Source organism: Manis pentadactyla, chromosome 9 (assembly GCF_030020395.1).
Source record: "Manis pentadactyla isolate mManPen7 chromosome 9, mManPen7.hap1, whole genome shotgun sequence".
Taxonomy (NCBI): domain Eukaryota; kingdom Metazoa; phylum Chordata; class Mammalia; order Pholidota; family Manidae; genus Manis; species Manis pentadactyla.
In genome coordinates, this window is record NC_080027.1 from 31,599,135 (window position 1) to 31,614,508 (window position 15,374).

The 15,374-nt window shown below is 41.1% G+C and overlaps 1 protein-coding gene across 17 annotated transcripts in view; it reads left to right on the plus strand.

The window, feature by feature from the left end:
• DLG2 (discs large MAGUK scaffold protein 2) overlaps positions 1-15,374 on the plus strand; it is a 1,919,888-nt gene that overhangs the window by 1,558,792 nt on the left and 345,722 nt on the right. For all 17 annotated transcript variants that reach the window (XM_057507175.1, XM_057507177.1, XM_057507176.1 and 14 more), the window contains one exon: positions 2,348-2,416. In XM_057507175.1, the coding sequence (XP_057363158.1) occupies positions 2,348-2,416 (69 nt within the window). The remainder of the gene's footprint in view (positions 1-2,347; positions 2,417-15,374) is intronic.

Below are 15,374 nucleotides of genomic sequence, written 5' to 3' on the forward strand. Positions count from 1 at the left end.
CAGATGGGTAAGTGCTCCCCCTTGCTCTGAAAGCACACATGACTTGGTAGAAAAAATGGGCATGTAAATAAATGATAGTGATTCTCAGCCTGGGTGCTATATTGGATGTGCAGAAAAGGTGGAATGGGGCACAGAGCAGTGCATCATCTTTTCTGCGGAGGTGGGAAAGCATAGCGTAGAATGCCTCACAGAGGAGATGTCTGCCAGGGTCTGGAACAAGGATAGATAAAAGGAGGATGCTAGCCCTTGGTTGATAGGGTTTTTGAAGACAAAGACACTCCAAGCCTGTGGCTCTCAGTGTTGATGGCTTTAACTTTTAGCTGTGCTTTCCCCCCTTGGTTCTTCCACTGTGGTTCTCAGAATTGTATCGGCTGGCCTCTCTGCCTAAGCCAGGCACTGGTTACTGTAATTGATTAGTCATGGCACAACTGGTCAAACACGCTGTCTGTGCAGCCAGTGATATGGAAAGGATGGAACCTGCTTGGTCCCAAGGGGAAGATGCCTGGTGTTTTTTTTTAATACTGGTTATTATCACTATCAAGTAACTCAATACCCATACAAGTACTGCTTAGATGTTAGTATCAGAGAATAACAAAAATTCCCTCTGTCCATGGTCTGGACAGCCAGACAATTCACTATATTGTCTCAGTAGAGTAAAAGGGTAATTATATGTGGTAAAAGTCTCTGTTTGTTCCGAATTTACACACTAGGAGAAACTGGTTGACTTTGCATGTGGCACATAGTAGACAAGTTCTATCAGTGCTTCATGGTACCTTTTGAATTTAAGTGTCACTAAAACTTTAAAAGGGACATTATTGGAATAGTTTAGGTAGAATAATAAAGCAATCTGTTCAAGGTAGTGTGATAGGTAAAGTGAGATTACTGAGTAGTACTCAGTCATGCGGGCTAGACAATGTGAAGACGCTCTCAGGAATTCCAGTGGCTCGTTAATCTTGGTTAGTGAGCATCGTTGACCTTTATCTTAGAAGAGCCCTGTGTACTTCTATGCTGATGGAAGACAAATGGCAAAGAAAGGGATTAAACAGGTTAAGCAGAAGGAATACAATTAGCAAATAAGCAAGTAGAAAAAATGGTCATTCTTCTTAATAAAATAAGAAATACTCATAAATCTAAAGTATTATTTTGCACCTATTAGATTATCAAAGTTTAAAAGATTATAATGTCAGTGCTTACAAGATTATAGTGAAACTGGTATATTTTAAATATGTATATATATTTAGAGGTAATAAAATAGTATAAAGCTTTTGAAAAGTAATTAATAACATAAATCAGGAACCTAATTTATGTCTCCATTTGGGGGACTACATTTAGAGGAAATTGTCAAATAAGAAAAGGTAATTGGTATCAATAGTTTCATTTTAACATTGTTTATAATATTGAAACAGTAGAAATAACCCAAATTTCCAACCACAAAACATTACTTAAATAAGTTATATCTTCAGAGGAAGTAACATCATGAAACACCAAAATAATAATAACATGACAGTTAAAATAAATGGCTCTAGAATCAATGTAGATGCCATTGCAGGCACAACTATTTACCATGTGACTTGACTTTGGGCAAGTTTCTAAACCTCTGTGTATCTCAATTTCCTCATCTGTTAAATGGGACAGTACATACCTCACAGGGTTCTGAGAAAAGATGTAAACATATGAACTTAGACAAGTGACTAAGGAATAGAAGTGCTCAATGAGTATTAGATATTATAATTTTTATTGCAACTACCTAGCCATAAAATCAGTCTTATTACCATACAACCAAAGCAAATGATAAAATTACATTAAATTCTAAGGTTGATATGTAACTGAAGTCCTGTTTGTCAAGTTTTTGTGTTCATCCCACAACTGAATTATTATTGACCAATTTTACAAGTTAAGTGCTACATATTTAAATAATAAATTTATACTAAATACTGTTCCAATTTGCAAATTCACTCTATAAAATTATTTTAGAAAGCAATGTTTTGCATTTAAAAAATACATTGCATCGTAATGAAATTTACATTTTTATGCTTTATGTTGTCTTATTCCAAAGGAAAAAAAATAGTTACCTCTTCCAAATAGATTTGTTTCTTTTCATGTCTCCCTGTCATTTAAAGCTTATTTTTGAACAATACATGTTGAAATCAAATTATAAGGAAATATTGACCCCTTATCTGGTAGAGTGCTGTATTTTGGTGGGTGATTTTCCTTACTAGCAGAGAACACTCATTTAATCTCTCCTGTATTTCTTTCAAGATTGGTCCTTTTCTTGACAATAGGACCAATTAGAATGTGCAGACAGTCTAAGTAAATTATCTGTTTTCTCTTTCTTTTTTTTCTGCAGTCATTCACAACACAGCACTGCAACCCGCCAGCCTTCAGTGACTCTGCAAAGGGCCATCTCCCTGGAAGGGTAAGATAAAATAATACGGAGCTTTCTCTTAAGCTAAACTGCTAGCCTCATCACTTCGAACATGAAGAAATTTCTCTTTCCTTCCTTTTCTTCCCCTTCCTTCCTCCCTCCCTCCCTTCCTCCCTTCCCCCCCACTCCCTCCCTCCCTCCCTTCCCCCCACTCCCTCCCTCCCTCCCTTCCTTCCTTCCTTCCTTCCTTCTTCCTGCCTGCCTACCTGCCTTCTTTCTATTAGTAAATATATAGAAGTTTCTGTTATATGCAAAGCACCATGCCAGGTACTAAATTTAACAAGTCAAATGAGATGTCTTCTTTCCCTTCCGAGAGCTCATTGTCCATTGGGAGTGGCAGGAATACAAACATACTGGCCCAAAGTGTAAGCATCACTCAGAAGAGAGATGTAAGGGACTAATGGAGGATCCAGGAAGGATACCTGGCTGAGAATGGTGATCAGAGAGGGAGGGGGGAGCAGGTCAGGATGGTTTCAGAGAAGATACAGCTCCTGAGCTGAGAACTGAAGGGTCTGTGGATATTTGCCTGACACACATTGGAAGAAGGGTACTCTGGGCAGAAGAAATAGCATGAGCAAAACAAACAAACAAACAAACCACGAACACACGTGCAAGCATGAGATGCCAAAAGGCCACTGACTGACTCCGTGCTGTGGCATTCGGTGTGTGAGGCAGTAGGACAAGAGATGAGAATGGTGATGTTGGCTGGACGCACTTCTCTTACACACAGAGGATTTAGTATTTTGCATTTCTAACTTCCCCAATTAGACAAAAGCTGGAGGTGCTGGGGGAAGGGGCTAAGATTTTCCTCTACTTGCCTTATAATTGCAACTGGTTTAATTGAGAGCATTTAATTGGTTAATGTATAAAAATTCAATTATTTTATTTTTCCAATATCCGTTACCAACTCTGCTTTGTTCAACGCTATATCCCAATGGCAAGTAGCCTTCCTTAATGGCATTTCAATTCAGATCTCTAACTTTATTATTTATTAGTCCTCTCCACTTTACAATCTTGTATTTTAGTCACACCTTGGTCCCTCCTTCCAACATAATTAGGTCTCAGGTTCCACGAAAGTGTTCCAGAGTCGACAGAGGTATGGTTGCCTCTCTCTCTCTCTCTCTCTCTCTCTCTCATACTACCTGCTAGATCTTCCTTTCTCTTGGATTTCTCACCTGGTAGTATTGAGGCAAAAGGAAGGAAACAGAAAATGGCATTTTCTTGCCCTTCTGCTGTGGCTGTGCCCTTTCTGTTGGCTCTCTGGTGATGTACCCTGGATGGATGACGAGCCAAACAGCACACATACTGCAAGACTCAGGCAATTCCTCCAGCCCTGTGGTCCCCCGGGAGACTCAGCTATCTCTTCCTCAAGCCCTGGCGGTAGCCTGCCAGAGCCTCTGGGGCACTCATCACTCTGCCCGGCTGCAGGACCCCCTCACAGGCCCACAGGCCCCTCTCTCCTCTGTCCTCAGCAGCTGCGACTGGGAGGCTTGCCTCCTCTCTCCCTGGCTCACCTCTTCTTCTCCCCAGGGCTCTTTTCCAGTAGCAACCTTGGTAGCAGCAGGGTAAGTCAGCCAACTCCACTAAGGGGACATCCACTGGGAGGGAGCTGGTAGCCTTTCCTTCCTGGAGAGTATAAACTTTATAAACACTTTTCGTGGAGTTCCCTTTCCTGCCTTCACCTAAAGAAACCTGCTGCGTGTCCCCAGACCCATGGGAAGGTGAGCAAAAGGGATGTGGCCTCTCCATGAACTCTGCCCTCCCCCAAAAGGGCACCTCCTTCTCCTCCTCATCCTCCTCTTCTGTTTTTGAAGGTAAAGAACATCGAACCACCTTAAAAAAGGAAACAAAAAAGAAAAAAAATCAGAGAGAGAGGGAAGGGAGGCTAAATATGATCTTAGTTCTGGAGAATTAAATGCCTTTTTTCTCAACAGGACACTATCTCCATTGTAGCAATTCTATTCCATTAAAAAAAGAAAAGACACAAGAAGTTCTCAATGAGTACTTCATAGCATTTGTTTCTATAATAATATGCAAGGTGGTCTAGATCATGGATCCTGGCCCGACTCCCTGAGTTTAAATCTAGGCCTGGACACTTCTCAACTGTGTGACAGCACGTTACTTGGTTTCTTTGTGCCTCAGCTTCCTCATCCGTAAAATGGGGATACTAATAGTATTTCCTTACAGGGTGATTTTCAAGAATTGAAATATTTATGTATTTATTTATAATCATAGTGGTATTAATGCATTATACGTGTGTTTGCTGTAGCACTGGTCGCTGTTGTTAAATATAATAGACTTCATTTATCAGGTGGGAGAGTTCTTAGTGTATATTAAGTAAGGATTTGTTAAAACAGGGACTGGTGTCTTCACTATACTTTGGAGAGGCATATTCTTATGTACACTGGTGGTAATTATTTGTAGAAGCAATCCAAATCATTGAATTTGCTTTATCCACTAGGTTACTATCTAGATAAAAGCATTTTAATTACCAAGATCATACTTAAATGCTTATTAAATGCATGAAATAATAACCTAAGTGTTTTCTACATACCAGCTTATGCTCAGCTCCAAAAGAAAGAATTTAGGACCAGAATAAGATACGCTCTCGCACTTCTGGTGTATCTCTCTCGAAAAGCTCAAGACAAAGAGACCATTTAGGAACACTAGAGGAAATGGTCTCCCCAGGCCGTGAACATTGTCCAGTCAGACTTGAGAATGCCCACCAGTCAGCACCGGCAGGGGAGTTTGTGCAGCCTCGCGACGGCCCCCCTCCACACCAGCCCCCTCAATTTCTCTTTCTGGAAAGTGCCATAGTTTAGAAAAGCCTCTTCCACAAAACTCAGCTGCTGGTCCCAACCTCCTCATCACTTTTGAATCCCGCACATTAAATCGGGATGTGGAGAGGGCCGAGGAAAGGACGTCAGAGTTAACAAAGGGAGGGGACATCATGATATCAGGAAAACACTGACAGAGGCAGGATTCTCGGTTAGAAGAAGGGAGCTCATCATTAATAAGATTATATGCAAACTGTGTGACTTGTTTGGATACAAGTAGTACAAATTCGTGGATATTCCTTCAAGGGAAGAGAAAAGACACCAACATTTACTGAGTGCTTAGTAGGTGCCAGAATGTCTCCCTCTCTCCCTCTGCTTTCCCTCTTTCCTTTTTTCTCTCCTTCCATCTGCATCCATCCATCTATCTTCTAATTTCATTTCCAAAATCGTCTTAAAAAATAGGCTTTTTCCCCCCTCAATCTTGATTCTCAGCGAGGGTAAGGATTTCCCCAAGGATGCTTACCTAGAAAGTACAACTTCAATTTGAAATCAAATTAGATTCCACTATACAACTGACTCCCTGAATATATGGTATGAAAAAGCTTTATTGAGCAGGAAAGCACAGTTTGAGCCATCCATAAACCACATAGTGAAGAACTTCCTAGGAAAAATTATAAAGAACGAAAACTGACTTGAAGCCTAGAAATCACCGAATAGCGCTGGAGGCCCACGTGTGTGCTCAGTGGCGGTGTGGTGTCTGTGGAGGAGGGGGTCACACAGCGGCGGAGGGGGACACTGAGCTTACCCCGTCTCTCGTCACCTTCCTTGTCCCTTTGAAGTTCTCCCTGGTAGGGCACTGGGTGGCTGTCATTCCACATTCCACGTGTTGGCCATTAACCCAGGCTTCCTCCAGCTATGCCAAATAATGGCATTTCCTCCCAAACGTTTTTTGAAATCTTTCCTTTCTTCCTCCTTAGTCACAAAAGCTTATTCGCAGCTTGCCAATAAGCACTTCTTTAGCATTTTTCACTGTTTTCCGTGTGAGTGCAATGACCTCTGCAATGCAGTCACTAATTGTAATTCTTTGCTAAGATTAAGCCAGAAATGTGAAGGCCTTACCGTGACTTCCTAACGCAAGGGTGATTCCTTTTCCGAAAACCAAAAAAATGGTGTTGGCGGCTATGATGTATGGTTCCAGCTGGTATAAGGCAGTTTGCCTCCTGTCTAGTAAATAATGCACTATGAAAAATATTCTGTTCCCTGCACTCATGGAAGATAACTGACTCTGGAATCAAGGACTTGGTGGTTTTGCATCTTGGCCTTTCTGCAAATTGTTGTTCACCATAAACAGAACCCTTCCCCTCTCTCAGCATGATTTTCCTCCTCAACCAAAGGGAGAATAGCATAGGACTCACCAACTTTCTGTAAATGCAGCAGGTACATATCAGACCCTCAATAAGTTGAATAGACACTTAGTGTAAGTGTTCTGAGAAACTTTTTCTAGCCTAGTTTGAAGACCCGCTTTGCACACTTGCTATATATGTATTGATTAACATAAAACATTTCTGAATAAAATACAGTATTTGAGGTAGAAATAATTTTGCACTGCTAGAATATTAAGGAGGGAATAGCTCAGTAATTCTCTACAAAGCCCTTAACACTAAAGTGGTGTTCTGTGTGCCCAGCTGGCCATCAAATAGAGAGATAATGTGGTATACACTGAATGCCTGCTGGGCAAGGTATTTTTCATTTTGCATAGGCCAATAGGTCTTTTGAAGGTTTCTCATTAAGATGTTATACCACTGGATGTAGGCAATCAGCAGAAATTGGAAATTTCGTTACTTTAAAACTCTCCTTCTTAATGCTTTCATGACAAGTGACTACATAGGATGTTTTAAAAATGACTTTATTTTAAAAGGCCATATGTTTATGTATTTTTCACCTAAGTTGCTATTTACTTGACACAAAATAAGTGGAAATACTTCAGATTTCCAATTAATTTGATCCATGGAGACAACAAAACTATCTAATTGAGACTCTGCCTTGAGTTACTACTGTTTTTTAAATCAGCCTGAATCTGCCATCGCTATGCCCGTTATAACGAGGCAGAATAATGTCCCCATTAACAGTGTGAGCTCCTTGCTTCAGGTTCGAGTTGACAGACGTGGCCCACATCTTAATCTCCTATTCTCCTGAGACCCCATTAAAAGGAAGCTAATGAAATAAAAAGGGGGACAGTCTCTTAATGGTAAAAGAAATGGGAGGGACATCAAAGGCCAAATGATTTCATCACACATCTGGATGACAGAAAGCAGATAGAAGGGTATAAACTGATGAAAGAGAACAAAGTAGTTCCAGCCTTAGATCACCTATGGAGGCGGGCCACGTATGAGGCAGAGCCCTCATTTCTGTGCAACTGCCATCTCCTAGAGTGTGTTTCCAGGGAAGCCACGCACAGAAAGCCCCCCCCCCCACAGTGCAGCAACCTTGCTTGGAGGGGCTGATGGCTCAGGAGGGAACAGATCTGCCTGGCAGAACCCAGGGCACTCAAGACTTCAGAATGGTGACAATCGATGGACTTGAGAGCAGAGTGTGAGTGTAGGACTAAAGATGCCCTCCTTGGCCTACACGACCCAGATCACAGAACAGCTGCCAGGAAGGTACTCATCACTGGTCAGAAAGTGAAGACTCTTCTCTAAAGAAACAGAGTTCTCTGAGGAACCTTAGGTGAGCTAGTCTGGTTGTGCCCACACGGCAAAGCCCTTCACCATGTGCCAGTTACTGGGAGAGTTTCAGGGTTGCTTATCTAACCTGAAGTCTTTCTGTGAAAAAGCCTCACCCTTACCTGCAATGCCCACTGCAGCCTTGCTACTACGTCGTCCTTAAATATGGACAGATAGCCACATATTATCCCATATTTTAACAAAACCCACAAAAAGATAGAAAGATTACAACACACATGCACAGAGAAAAACTGTCATCAAGGAAACAGAAGTAATTCTGGGAGCAAAACAGAATTTAAAGAAATACTCCAGTATAGGCATATTTTTAGCAATATGGCTGTTAACCACTAGAATTAAAACTGAAATGGTTAAAAGTGATTACCACTGGGAAGCCAAGTAGGATTCTCAGGGAAGTTGACACACATTGAATTTTGAGGAATGCACTTGGAACTAAGCAGAGGTTGAAGAAAAAGAAATTCATGCACAAAACCCTGAAGTCCTTAGCTAACACTGCAGATGAACAAGTATCTTCAGCTATGCAAATAGCTTTCTTTCATCCAGTACAGAGCATACACTTTGTTTTATCTTCAGACATACTTTTAGCAACAAATAGAGGCAGAATTTTCTAGCAACTGGCATTTTCACATCAATAAAATAGCTGCACTGGAAGATGCTGATCACCTTCTATGGGTAGCACTCAACAAGAAGGTAGGCAGCCATCTGGATATTCTGGTAGGAATTCTTTATGAAATGGATGGTTTGTCCCATTAACCGGAACCAAAAATCTCTTCCACATTCAGAAGTCTGTGACTACCCAAGGGCGAACCAAAAGTGGTCTTGTCTATAAACAGATACATCTAAAGGAACGTATCCTCTCAGGTTAACTGGTCTGTGGTGACATCACTGTCATTCTTTCTGGGTGGAACAGGCCTGTCTCTATAGGGATAATCATGAACCTCTGTTTGGTTGGAAGAGACACCCTCTCCACACTCTAAGACCACTCAGGCTCTTAAGACCCTGGTATCACTGAGCTCAGGGAGCCTATGGTTTTCCCCTGTGGGGCCTGAACAAGTGTCTTTTCCCAAGGAACGCTCTGGGGACATGACCCTAACTAGAATCATTGGCTCTCTTGTTCTCATCCCAACTTCTTTGCCTTGATGAGAGAAGCCTTTTCATAGCTAATATGCTTCTGATTACCCAGGATAATGTAGATTTAAAATACTCAGTCCTCTTTGTCTAAATGCCCAGATATTTGGTTCTAAAATGCATGGTAACTGTAGACAGTGGAAGCATTATTGACCTGAGAATCAAGAGACCTGGCTTCTACGTGCAAGTCTGCCACCTCTGAACTGGGTGGTTTTGAGCAGATCTCAGTTACCTCATACAGAATGATGAGGTTGACTTAACTAAACAATGTCTCAGATTCTTTCCAACTCCTGCATTTTATAGTTTTGTGAGTTTTGAAGGTATAAAAGTTTGGCTTCTGGACTCTAGGACTGTTTCTCTATGTGGAACCTAAGGGCTCTAGACAGCTGGTCCTCAGGGCAGTGGCTTGAGTTCTCCCTACCCCCACACACTCACAAATGCAACCATCTTTTGGGATTCTTAATCAGTGTGACTGCTCAACTTCCTCCATCACACATTCGCACTCTGACCTGCAAAAGTAATGCTAAGCAGTGTTTCCCAAGTAACTGGAGGGGTCTGGTATGCTGAGAAATGCACTCTATGACTTTCAAACTTGAAAGAGAACTTTATGCATATTGTTAGTTGCTGGGGCCACTGGTCAAAACATGGGAGCCTTTGCTAACCACAGAAGGGTAACTGACCTCACTAAAACAGAGGACCAACTCAGGTTAAATGGAAAGGATTTTGTGTATCCTTAGAATGTATTAAAGTTATATATACAGTTGTCACACTCTTCTTTATTTTGCTCCCCTGCCAACTAAACAGTTTATGTAGGGAGAGTATAGGAAAGTTAAGGAGACAAGTGCAAGCTAATTTTTAGAAATGCTTGAAAGAAATCAAACTTTTCCCTGCCACCTCCCTGCCAAATTTTTTTTTTCTTGTGATTTGTAGTCCAATAAAGACAGGCCAGCCTTTTGGGTGAGAAAGCTCTGGGTGAGAGTCCCAGCCTTCCTTTTGCTGCCAGGTCAATTGCTGAAGGACCCTAGCTGCTTGGAAGGACTCAGAGATTTTACAGACCCCTCCATCCATCTTGGAGACAAGACGACCCTTTAGAGCGTACCTCTCAGGGGACCCATTGGGAATCCGTGAGAACAGCAGATAATTCCAGATCACCTGTTTTCCCCAATTCAGCACCGCGTGTTGGCTTTTCCTTTCTCCTCGTGTTACTGCAGTTTCCACCTCTGCTCCTGGCTGAGCTGTCAGCTCATTTCCCTTAACCCCTTTTCTATGGGCTTCTGCTGCTTTTTTGCATTTCCTTAGTCGATAAGACAACCTTTCCTAGTCCTTGTCATCTTTCTTCCTTACATGTGTAGAGCCAAAAATATAAAAAGAGATGTCATCACAGCAAGTTTTAAAGATTGTCAAAAATGTATCAGTGTTGAAAACATGCTGAGGCTGCCGATAACTAGGGAACATGTACAGGCGACCAATACATGGGATTCTAATCCTCTCACGGGGTCTGGATTTCTAACGCCATCTGCTGTTGAAATAACAAGAGTAAAAAAAAAAATTTTTTTTTTAATTTTAAGTCCAATTTTTTTGTGTAGAACAGGTATATTTTCAAACTGGGAATTTCTAGTAAAATATCAAAAAATATTTTGGGAGATGACATTGAGAATCTAGATGCATATTTTTCCAGGTAAAGACTCATAAATGGTAACCACTATCATCATTATTCCATAAAAGAAAGGCTTCCTTAAAAGGAAGAAAATAGGTAAGACATAAAGAATATAGAGTATTCCATCTTAAAAGCAGGAAGTTCAAAGATATAGACTATACAGTTCAAATAGGATATTTTCTATATCCAATGCTAAAATATAGATATTGTATATTTCGTAGGAGCTGATATTTTCCAAGTGTTTATGTGGGTATCATCTGGTTCTGACGACCATTATTATTACTGCGTTTGGGCACACTGTCCCACTTTCTGGATGAGGACCCTAGGGCTTAGAGAAGTTACAGGGGGTACCTGAGATCACACAGCCCATAACTGGCAGACTGGCATTTAAACCTACCCTCTCCTGCCTCCTCAGAATTGTATGTGTTTTGTTATGACAGGCTGGCCAGTTGGGAGGCTTAAATAAGACACTGAAATACAATGTGGAGCTCAGTATGATTTCTGGGGTTTTGAAGGTTTTTGTTATTATAGTCATCGTTAAAACCCAGTTTCATCTAAAAACATTAGCAAGAGCAGACTAACCTCCTTATGCGATTTCACTCTCCTTGAAAACTGCTGAATTAGAAGCAAAAGAATAGTATTTCCACATGTTGGCGTCTGTTTTACCCGGCAGGACTAGAAAGAAACCCAGAAATGACAAGGTCAGGAATCTGGTTATCGAGAACTATCGGGCTGCCCTGATCGGTGGCCTTGCACACAGAGGCTCCTCAATGCCAGGCAGCTGGAACTTACCTTGGAGGGACGTGCAGAATCCACTGGGGAATTTAGTTCAGGGATTTCTTATAAATGGACCTTATTTCTGTGCATACCTCAATGCCTACATGATTATTTATCCCTGCATGCCTTCCCTGGAAACCTTTCTGCTTTTTAATAAAGTGGTATAGTAAATGACTCAAAGTAACTTGTGAATAAACTCCCTCCTCATTATTATGTAGCCAAACATACTCAAAACAATGTGCTGCAAAATATTCGACTAGAAAATTGCCCCTCTTAATCAATACTCATAATAATTAGTGCTAATAATAATTTAATCACCTAAGATGTTGATTGAGGTGGCTTTGAAGAACTAGTTAATATACTGAATGAGCCAAAAAATAATTAAAAAGGCACCCTATTGCAAGTTTGTTAGGCTGGTAAAAATGAATACAGCAAACATATTGCAGCACAGGAATTAGCTGCCCAAATTGCCTGAAAGATTTATGCACCATAAATCTCCTAACCAGAGTCCTGTCACCAACTTCCTCTCTACATTGCGCCATTATGCCTCTTTGAAAGCTGCCCTTTTTTGAAGTATCTTTCTCGGTTTAAGGATGGCCTTGCTGGCTTGAGTCTGTCTGTGCCCAGTCAGTGAATTCAGATGGGAACATAATGATGAGCCAGACACTGCACTCGGTCTGGGAAGGAGAAGCAGACATTAATCGCATAATCACACAAACAAATATAAATCTGTGACTCTGCCAAGTGCTGGAACAAAGAGGCCTGTGGTGCCCCGAGTGCCTGTAATAGGGGGTCTGACCTTGTCGGGCAGGCCAGGAGGTCATAAAGGCTCTCATCTGAACGATGAGTAGGCCTTCACTAGGCTCAGAGAGGGCTGTCGTCACTGGCTCAACAAGACGATTACAATCTGTTGAGTGTATTTCTGAGCCGAGCATGGACTAGAGAGATTATGAGTTCAGTAGAGATTGTCACTGAGAAATTTATAATGAGGAGGCCGACTCATGGTCAACGTGCCTCCTCTGGAGAGGCCATCTGATGGAGCCTTCCCATTGATTTTCAGAACTGTATGGTCTCCGCCTAGATGTGGTTTTCTAAATCCCATCTCTGATCAGTTCTGCTGTTCCACTGGATTTCCTTTCATGTGTTTGATGTGGTTGTTCTGGTTGTTTGCTTGTTTATCTGCCTATGTGCCAGAACCTTGAGGTCCTTCCTTGCTTCCTACCCTTCTCCCTCTCTCCCAACACCCTTCCCTATCCCTCTGATTTTCTATCTTATTTCCATCTCTGCTCCCTTCTCTCCATAAGCTTCCTCCTTCTCCTCCTTTTCTTTTATTCTTCATTCTCCATTCATTTCTTTCTTTTCTTTTTTACTCTTTCTCTCTTTTGCTGTTCATCCTGAAGGTAGTAAGCTTATGTTTATGCAGTGCTAAATTATAATTTACAGAGACATCTCTTGGACATTATTCCTTTGATCCCAGTAACAATTTTGTGAGGGAGGCTGGGTAAAAATAATTTATCCTATTTGTAGAAGTCTCAGACAGTAAGTGGTTTCTCCAAGATCAGAGGTCTGAAAGGGGAGGAGCTTTGACTGCATCCCAGAAACCTAGCGTCCAGCCCCATGTTCTTGCCACTTAACCATCCTGCCTCAAAAGAAATGTGGAAAGTATCCCAACCGCATCTTTTGGTCAGATTGACAGAAGAAGTTCTTCCCTGTCCTGTCTTTCTCATTCATAAAATTAGCCAAGACAACTGGTAGTTGCCGTAAGGGAGGGTGGGAGAGGGATGATTGAAATAGGTGAAGAGGTAAAAATTAGTAAAAAAAAAAAAGAGTCTAGGCAGAAGATGTGGACAGAAGGGTTTCCTGGCTGCTCATCCATCACATGAATAGAAACAGCCACAGTTTTGTTTGATGAGTATTTACTGGACATTGTATTTGACATTGAACTGAGCCCCATATAAAGAACAATTTTCATTATATTTTTACGTTGCCTGTCTGCAAACTTGGAGGAGACATGGCTGTGGAAATCAGGGGATGAAGAGGATTGCTTTGAGTATCATTTGTCACCCTTCATCGGATTACTCATCTTCAGACATCCATCTTTATAGATCAAACTGAATCTGGTGTTTTTCTCTGCATATATTGCTAATCCCTCAGAGACCCTCAAATTGCATTAGGATTTCTGTTTGCTTCCTCTTTCTGGCCAGTTATAAAACAATTTAAAGGAAGAGCATATCTGTATCCTATGCCACAGGCCAAATGCCCCTTTATTACCAGAAAAGCAGCCAGTGGTTGTTATCCTTTATTTAATCTCTTTGGTCATTTCCAGTCCTGGTAAATGTTTACTCCACTGAAGTACACTTTTAAGCTGTTGGTCAGCAATTTTATTGACTGACAGATCACAGTTGATAAAGTCTCCTGTTTGTTACATGAAAAATCAGACTGCTCAGGGAGAATTGGGCAGGAGACACGTGCCGCCCATTTATTCGTTCATTCATATTCATTCATTCATTCATTCAATCAGTTATTGATTGATTGGTAACCTCTTATTCATTCTTTCATTTAACTAAGCATATACTGACTGTCCAGTAAGTGCCAGGCACTGTAGTGAGGCATTTCAGATACTTCAGATACAATCCCTGCCCTCAAAGAGTGCATGGTCTAGTGGGGAGTGACAGAATATTGAAAATTGCAATAATTCATGGAGCTTATTTCTATGTAATTTTAGAACAAAAGAATAAGCAGCTGATTTGGGGGAAACTAGTAGCACTGTTCAGATGCCATTTCAGTGATTTTTATCAAGTGATTATCAAACCCAAAGGGACAGAGCAGCCTCTTCAGACTGAGAAATTTCCATTCTCATGTGGGCTGGTATCAAGAGTTGGGAATTTTTCCTTCTAAGCACAGGTCTATAAAAGCTACATGGAAGTACAGAAGAGAGCCATGTTTTCACAGACTGTTCATTTTGCAAATAGAGTTCTCCTGTAGTCAAGCATAAATTATGCACACTAATGGGAAATTGCATTTCAGTATCAGTGTTGCATGATATTAAAATGTGTAAACATCTCTCCCCTTACAGAGGGTGCTTTTTCTGTACTCAAGATTCGTGCTTGTCCTCAAGTCCCTCTCCTTGGTATAGTCACCTGGCATAATTTAAAGAACCTAGCCTTTTGACTTATCTCTACTTTCATTTAAATACTAGCTCTTACTAGCTGTCTCATCCTGAGCTGTTACTGAACCTTGCTGAGCCCATACATTTAACCTATAATGTAGATTAATATCTACTTCATAAGATTGTTTCGAGAATTTCTTTTTTTAAATGTGCAAATATCCTGGCACAGTTCTTGACAAACAATAGGTCTTTATAAGGGTTAGTTCTTTCTCTCTTCTCTTTTCCTATATCCCATCACCCCTTTTCTTTCTGATGTGCTAGAACCTTTTCCCTCCTCTTCCATACCAGGAATCAAGTGACAGGTCTCCCATTGTGCATTTAACACACATTCCCTGTGCACCTCTCATGTGCCCTCAGGAAGTTACAGGCAGTAGTGTGAAGACACAGCACAGCACACAGTAGAGAAACAAAGGAAGAGGACAGAGCATGACCATTTAGAAAGAGACACCAACAACCCAAACACCCTTTTAGACCCAAAGAAATATATTGCATATGTTCAGAAAGAGTAGCAGATGTGAAAAGAATACTCTTGGTAAAATGTCACCTCATCCCACCTCCTTATTTAACACATGACAGAACAAGTCCAGATCCCATGCACATGTGTGCTAGCTCACATACACATACACATACACACATGTGTTCCTTCCCTACCCCTGGGTATATCCCAATATATCTATACTAGCAAATGATTTGAGCACAA